Genomic DNA, 8,040 nt, shown 5'->3' with positions numbered 1-8,040 from the left:
TAATGATTTGGGTGCGGGATGGATTGATCACCATACCGACTTACTCTTATTATTCGCCTTGTTATATGGGATGGTAAATCTGAGTGACTTACCTATAGTAGAGAGACGACGATCAAAACCTTGTTTAAACCTTAGAATGGTATGACAATTTTTTTCCCTGGTACAAGGCAGTTCTTGCCAATCGTAGGATATACGGTGAGATTCAACCCAGACCCATTTCCTGCAGGTGAAACCATAAATTGTTGACCACCATGAGATATCGATAGTTGTTTAGTATTGGCGCCAGACCTGTCAGCTAAGAAGACCCAATCACAGGAGGACCGTACCCAGATGAAAGGACATAAGAATTAAGGAAAAGGATTATGCCACTACCGGGAGAGCCCAGAGAAGGAATTTTCCCGAGGATCTGAGAAGACCGACATTGTCAAGAATAAGGATGGAGTATTGATGGAACCATAACCATGCTTCTAAGGGTGGTAGCACCCCAGACCCCGTGTGATGATCGATGGATTTTGAGAAGACCCCCAAACCTAACCTATTTCTTTCTAGCCTCTCCGAATCTCGAGGACAAGATTCATTTTAAGGGTGGTAGGTTTGTAACATCCCAAAATTCTAAATTTTGGAATGTTATATTAAATAGATAGCTTTGATTGATTGTTTGATTGCTTGGGTGAAATTGAGTGAAATTCGAAACTTTTTGAAAGTTCAATGAGAGGGAATGAAATGACTTTCCCAAACTTTCACCTTTGCTTTATGATCTCCGTGAATTCAAATTCTTTTCAAATACAAAACCCTAGAGAGAAGATGACACGACTTCTTCCATTTAATTAAACGAAAAGCGTATTTGAAAATATTTGCATTTCATTTGGAACTATTTTCAAATTCAGAAACTTTAAGCAACTCAATGATTTTCATGAGAGAAGATAAAATGACTTCTTCAAAACATATGAAATATGAGTTGGAAGTTTCAAAGAATTCAAATTTAAAGTCCCTTTTGAAATTATTTTCAATTTGGAGTTATTTGGGTTTTATTCAAAATATTTTTCTCCAAAAATAAAATATATAGAAATTAGGGTAAAATGATTCCCTACAATAGAAAATTGGAGAGAAATAAATTTGAAATTTTTAAAATGATTTTTATGAGGTTTTATTGCAACAGTAGCACTCTTTGATTTATTTAAAATTTTGTGTATTTTATTTGACGTTAGGAAAATGTTCACGTTGTAGAAAATAATTTTCTGAAAATTTTGATATATTACATGCCTATATAATATTCTTATTTATTTGTTTTTATTATTTTAGTTCTCTGAAAAATTGGTTTTTTAAGAAATAAATAAAAAAAAATCTTTCTCCCGCCGAACTGGGCTGGCCCAGCTAGCCAGCCAGGCCAAGCCGAGCCCAACGCCGCGTCCCCGAGCTCCAGCCGGACTCCGCTGCTCGCACGCCATCACCGTCGATCCCGTGCCGCCGCCGGACTCCCGCCACCTTGCCTTGCCCCTTCCCCACGCCTCGGAGCCGCCCCTCACTGCCTATATAAATCCGGGCCCGGCCCCGCTTCTCCTCCTCGCATCGCTACCGCAGCCGCCGCCGCCGTAGCCAACCGCCGCCGCCGTCGTTGTTCTGCACCACCACCTCGCCGCGCCTCCACCCCGCGCGCCGCGCAGCCGCCGCGCTTCGCCGCCTGCACCCTATTCGCGCCGCCGCCGTATAGCGCCGCCCTCGCCACCGCGCCGCCTCGCTCTGCCTCGCCGGAGAGCCGCCGCCGCCGATCTCGCCGCCCGATCCACCAACCGTCGCTGCCGCTGGTTTCCAACAAAAACCACCTGAGCCGGTAGGAACCGCCCGGTCCGACCCGGTTTTCTTTTAAATTCCTGTTTTTTTGGTTAAACCCGGTTTTTCTTATTAACCTAGCTAATTAGTGAACGCTCACTAGTTTAGCCTCTGTAGTGAACAGTTTTGTTCGTTAGGATTTTGTAGCGAACGTTCGTTCGGTAGAGTTTTTCTTTTTCTTTTTAGGGACCCATCCGTGAATATTTTATTTACAAATTAGCCCCTGGTTTTCAAACGACTACAACTTTTTGCTTGCTTATCCAAATCCAGCGAAACCAACGCCCACTTCTTCGTTATGATCTCCTCTATCCAGATAATCAACTTAAACATATTTTTGGAAGTTTTAAAATTTGAATTCAAATAGATTTGTTTTTGAACTTCTTTTGTTCGTAACTTGAGTTTTATAACTCCGATTTAGTTGATTCTTTTTGCAAATCGAAACTCTCGACCTAAACTTTCTGATAAGGCCAAATTCACATAATTTTGGTACTATTAGAAATTGTTTTATGTTGCAAGAGTTATTTGCTTGGTTTGAATGTTTTCCGAATTGTCTTCTTCGTTCTTTCCGATCTTTTGAGTGATTGCTTATGTGTGGTTACTATTGCTTGCTTACGATAGATTGACCGGAGTGTGACGAGTAGAACTATCAGGAGTTGTGAGTGCGAATCATCTTCATCAACAGTACAAGGCAAGTTCACACTTTGATCATATCCCTTTCATACCCAGTTTTTATGCATTAGTTTCAACCCTCAAACATTACATGTGTAGGATTGATAACATGTGGATATTGGGAAGTAGTTGATGAGGTAGGAACCTATCGTCCTGCATTTAAACCTTGGGAGTTACTTCTACGTTATGCTTATACTGCTCTGCTATGCTAGTAGACGTGGATTGGGTTTCTGACCCTAGCCATTTGTACTGCTAAGACGGGGTCTCTGACCTCCGATCCATACCAATTTGTACCCCAAAACTATTGAGATTTGCTCCTCAATGAGAGTAATTGAGTAGATCGATCAAATTCTGCTGAATTAGCGCTTACATGCACAGAGAAATGCAGAGTATAAGACTGGTATATCCAACAACAAAATTATTGCTGTTCTATTAAACAGTTTTTGGCTTATTGTCTAAAACCCATTCATTGATTTTTTTTTTCGAGAGTACGCCTTGGTGTACCATAGCTTTATAGAAGGCAGAATTTGAGTTACAAGAAACTACACTCGCTGCGAACAACGAGCATAGCACAACACCACACCCGAACACAACACCGCAAAGCAAGCTACAACACAAAGGGCTTATCCTAATTGAAACTCAACACCGCGTCTCAACCGACGTCGGACATCTCCGAAGAACACAAACTTCCGCAAAGCTTCACTTGTCGACGCACCATCCACTCTTATCGCCTAAGAGGAAGTGGCAAGTGGGTGGTAGGACTCGATCCGATCTGAGAAAGATGCCGTCTTGGACACACCGGCAACAGACGTACATAGCGCCGCAGAGGATCAAGGAGGACAGCGGCGAACACCGGAGGAGAGCGACGAGGAGCCGGCCATGTCTCCAAACACAATGCTCCCAGCAGAGGAACGACGTCGAAGACGCCGCCATTGTGCCGATCCAACCGAATCGAGGCTTTCGCCCGGAGACAACCACAACTCCAGGCAAGTGAGGGAGGTGACAAGCACGCCACGACGACGCCTCCAAGGAGGGGAATGGCATCCGCGGGTGCCATCGCCGCCGGCCCGACGGAAGCCGTGCAAGATTTTCATCCACGCGTCGCACCTCACCACACCATCTAGAATTGGGCAACACCATCCCAGAAGCTTCACACCGCCGCCACCGCAGCACTTAGCCAACGTAGCCGCCAAGCCGAGGGCCATCGACTGGACGCACAACAAGAAGAACACCAGCCACGCCATCAACGCCCCGCCTGGACAGGAACCGCAGCCTCACTGCACCTCCGGCAAGTCCAGGCCACCCGCAACAGCCATCACGCACTCCAAGGGACAGCCTTGCGACGACTGGACCCGCATCTCGACAAAGCCAGGCTGCACCATCGGAGGAGCATCCCTGCTCATCACGCCGAACAGAAAGTGGTCGGCCGCTCGCTGCTCGCCAAGACTCCATCTTGCCGAGCCTCACAGCGCCGACTCCACCCAACTGGCCACGGACTCGCGCTTCTGCCACCGAACGGCGCCGCAACCGGCCAGCCACACCCTTGCCTCGCTGCCGACTCCTACCAGGCCCGCCGCACCGCCATGTCTCCTGCTGAGCTCCGGCCGCCACCCCCATCTCCGGCCAGCGCAGATCTGACCGGGCCGAACCCGCCACGAAGCGAACGCCGCGCTGCCACCAGCACGCGCACTCCACCGCGACAAGCCTGCACCGGCCAGCAGTAGCGCCGCCACACACCATCGCCTGCCAGTGTGTCCCGCCCGACGCTCCGGCCACCGAGGTCCGCCCACCCACCAGGGGACGACACGGGGCCAGGGCACTAGTCTATCGTTTAGCCGTTTTACACTCGTCAGCAGCGGCGGAGCTTCACCCCCCCCCCCCCCCCCCCCCCCCCCGGCGCGGAGGGACAGAGGTGTGACACGAGGCGTGGGATCATACTACTGATATAAAGCGTTTCCCTAATACTAGCTGAGGATCGCCGGTGGATCTTTGTCATCGCCGCTTGTGCTGCCCAGGTCTGGAAGGTCAGGAATGCAAGAGTCTTTGATGGAATATCTGTCTCTCATGTCGGCTCCTGCCATAGCATTTGTGCAATGCTGAACCTTTGGAGCTGTCGGGCGAAGGATCACAACGTCAAGCTCTTCCTTAGGGCTAAAATGGAGCACTTACAAATCAGTGCATAGTCTCACACGAGATGTGGATTTCCTTGTGTTTTTTACTCTGTTACTCTTTTGCGTTCTGTTGTTTTGGGCTACCCCCTTTGTAACTGAACTATTCTCAGACTTCGGTCTGGTTTGGAATACGTAAGGTCTACCTTTTTATCAAAAAAAAAGTTCATGCATAACTTCATAACTTATCTTCTTCGCCCCCTAAACTCAGATTAGCTCCCTTATCAATCTTCGTCAAGCTCCGCCGCTGATGTTCAGCATCATCGATGGAATCTTGCTGCAAGTATTCACCTCGAGATTCATTGGAAGTTGGCACGATTGCTAAACAAGTTTAATCCAGCTTCTTCTATTTCTTCAGAAACCTGTCTTAAGTCGATCAAATGGAAGCAGAGAGCATACTCTTGACAAACTCTCGAGGCCGGCAGACAGCCGCCAACGGTGTCGCCATTGGCATTGTCAGTCCACCACCTTCAGCCATGTCAATGGTATCACCTTCACCAACATCCCACTCAAAGCACTGCAGGAGTGCTGCGAGTGTCAAGCTTACAACGCGCATCGCCAGCCCCTCACCGGGGCATCGCCTCCTGCCAAGCCCGAACGGCAGCATGGGCATGGTGACCGCGTCTCTGCCCAAGAACCTCTCTGGCCTGAACTCCTCCGGTGCATCCCAGACATTGGCGTCCCGGTGGATCGCCCATGCGTTCACAAGGATCATCGTGCCACGCTCCACATGGAAGCCACCCACGGTGCAGTCCTCCATGGCCTCGTGTGCTGGGATGACCGGGCCAACAGGGCAGAGTCGAAGGGTCTCCTTGACAACGCATTGCAGGTAAGGTAGGTTGGTGATGTCTGACTCCTCAACCAGTCGGCTCATGCCGACATTGGCGTCTATCTCGGCCCTCACCTTTGCCATCACGCCAGGGTGCTTCAGCAGCAGCGCCATCGCCCACTCGGTGGTCAGCGCTGATGTATCGGTGCCGGCGGTGAGCATTACCTGAATGAGCAACCATCTTGTCACAGATCACCAACAAAATGGCACACATGGTGGTGGTGGTGTCACGCATGCAGTCTGCAAAATATGCTACTCCTACTCACCAAGACGATGCCTTTGACGACGGTGTCAGTGTAATAACCAGGATCGGTTTCTTGGTGCTCCAAGAGCACGTCGATTACGCCCTTCTTCTCCACGTCTCCGCCACCGGCGCTGCGCATTTCCCGGCGGTTATTGATGAGGCCAGCAACGAACGCGTCACGCCTTGTCTGCAGGCTTGCAAGCGCCGCCTCGACACCGCGAAGACGGTCGACCCACCGCAGCGCCGGGAAGAAGTCCCCGATGCTCGGTGTGTCGCTCACCACGAATGTCTCCTCCACAATCTCCTGGAATCTGCGCAAGTCGCCGGCGTGCCGGCGCGTGGTGAGCGCGTGCAGCATCACGTTGAGCACCAGCTCGAAGAGACTGTTCCGGAGGGTAATAACCCCACCACTGGCGCTTGCGCTGGTGTCGTGGAGCAGGTTCTGGCCGAGGGACGCGACCTCGGCGCGGCGGTCGGCGGCGAGCGCGGCGAGGCGGGAGGTTGAGAAGAGCTCGACGGCGAGGAACCGGCGCAGGCCGCGCCAGTGGGCGCCGTCGGAGGCCCACGAGATGGTGGTGCGCCCGTACCCCAGGTGCTCCGCGACGAGCAGCTGCGGTCTCCCTGCCAGCGCGGCGTCGTGCGCCGTGAAGCACTCCTCGGCCGCGGCGTGTGTTGACACGACCAGCGCCCGGCGCGCGCCCAGCCGGAGCGACAGGAGCGGCGCCGACCCGGCGAGCGCGGCCAGCGAGCGGTGCAGCGGCTTTTTGAGCAGGTGGAGGTGGCCGAGCAGCGGGAGCGACGGAGGGCTCGGCGCTCTGCTGCTCCCGTGCCCCCACCGTCGCCTCAGCCGAACAAAGACGGCGACAACACCGGCGATGAGGAGTAGCAGGAGAAGGCCGCCGCTGGCCCTTTCCTCCATGTTTGAGTCCATGGGTGGCGTCGGCATTGCCACGGCCTGAAATCTCCGACCCTTGCAAACACGTGGTTCTTGCTACGACACGTAGCAGGTGGATGGATCTCCCGGAGCCCTTGCGGACGAATCCGAAGGCAAAACTCACCGCCACCCCAATGTACCCTCCATCACCGTTCATGTAACGTTACCTTGTTGAAAGCGTCGTTGTTAGGTAACCTTCTCGTTGTCAGGTGTTGTCAACATCGGTGGTAGGAGTTATATTTTGCAGTGTGTCTCCGGCAACATCTCTAGAGGCACATGGTAAAGAGTAAGCATCTAACAGAAGTTTTACAACGTGGAAAGATGGCCCAACCAAATGTTAATGATTCTTTTATCTCGGCTAACTTGCTGGAACTGAAGCCACTTGATCGTTATAGAAGTCTATCATTTGGCTAACAAGATCCCTGCGTGCATTGTCTTCGTTACTCAAATAGAAAGCAATTCCTATACCAGCATTGGTGTTAAAAAAAACCATGGCAGTGAAGTTCGTGCTAAATGACCGAAGGAAGGTATCAACTTGCGAGTCCGAACAAACAGTTGCCATTCGTCTCACCAAATCAGGTTCTTTTGTGAGGCCCTGAATCAGGGTAAATCCGGTCTCCCGTTTCCCCTTCGATCTATACCCTTTCGAGGGAACTACCAGATTCTACTCTGACAAAAGCTCTTCATCTTGGCGTGCAAACAAAGGACTCCTTACCCATCGGGGCTCTAAGTCGAGGCTAGGCTAGGAAAACCTAGACCTCGGCCCCCTTTATAAGGCGGGGCTAGGGGGTATTTCAAGATCCACTGACACATTTTTATTATCTCGGTATCAATCATCACCTCATACTGGTAACCCCCTCACACGAGGCGTTTCCCACCATTAATCAATGAAAGAACGATTAGAGTATTACCTCGACCATGAGGGCCCGAACTTGAGTAAATTCCTCGTGTGCGATCCCTTCTGGAACATCCGGTCGCAGTTAGATTTCATTAGAAAAAAACATCACAAAAACATTAATCTCGGTGAAACCTATCCTCCCGGGTTGTGCCCTCGGGCGAATCCGAAGGCCAACCCCACCGCCACCCCAATGTACCCTCCATCACCGTTCATGTATCGTTACCTTGCTGAAAGCGTCGCTGTTCTCATTGTCAACACCAGTGGTAGGAGTTGATGTTTTGTAGAACGTCTCCGGCAGCAGCTCTAGAGCCACAGGGCAAAGAGTAAGCATCTAACAGAAGTTTTACAACTTGCAAGGATGGCCCAACCAATGTCAATGATTCTTTTATCTGGGATAACTTGCTAGGAATTCACTAGAGCTCCTGAAGCCACTTGATCCTTATTGAGGTCTATCATTCGAAAATGCTC

The 8,040-nt window shown here is 50.8% G+C and overlaps 1 protein-coding gene across 1 annotated transcript; it reads right to left on the bottom strand.

Annotated features, from left to right (window-relative positions):
- Window positions 1–4,789: 4,789 nt before the first annotated feature.
- On the bottom strand, window positions 4,790–6,942 carry LOC109763501 (cytochrome P450 81Q32). Its single transcript, XM_020322349.4, has 2 exons — window positions 5,763–6,942; window positions 4,790–5,661 (listed from the first exon to the last, which is right to left on the bottom strand). The coding sequence occupies exons 1-2, from the start codon at window positions 6,684–6,686 to the stop codon at window positions 5,044–5,046; spliced, it is 1,542 nt and encodes a 513-aa protein (XP_020177938.1). The 5' UTR covers window positions 6,687–6,942; the 3' UTR covers window positions 4,790–5,043.
- Window positions 6,943–8,040: the final 1,098 nt, after the last annotated feature.

The sequence above is a fragment of the Aegilops tauschii genome, chromosome 5 (genome assembly GCF_002575655.3).
Source record: "Aegilops tauschii subsp. strangulata cultivar AL8/78 chromosome 5, Aet v6.0, whole genome shotgun sequence".
Lineage (NCBI taxonomy): Eukaryota > Viridiplantae > Streptophyta > Magnoliopsida > Poales > Poaceae > Aegilops > Aegilops tauschii.
Note: the sequence above shows the minus strand (reverse complement) of the source record. Positions and strands in the feature narration are given on the sequence as shown.

Bases quoted from the DNA above. Each gene is read 5' to 3' on its own strand.
- LOC109763501 (XM_020322349.4), bottom strand. From the start codon at position 6,686: ATGCCGACGCCACCCATGGACTCAAACATGGAGGAAAGGGCCAGCGGC. The intron at 5,662-5,762 runs GTGAGTAGGAGT...TTGCTCATTCAG, and splicing joins TCGTCAAAGGCATCGTCTTG to GTAATGCTCACCGCCGGCAC.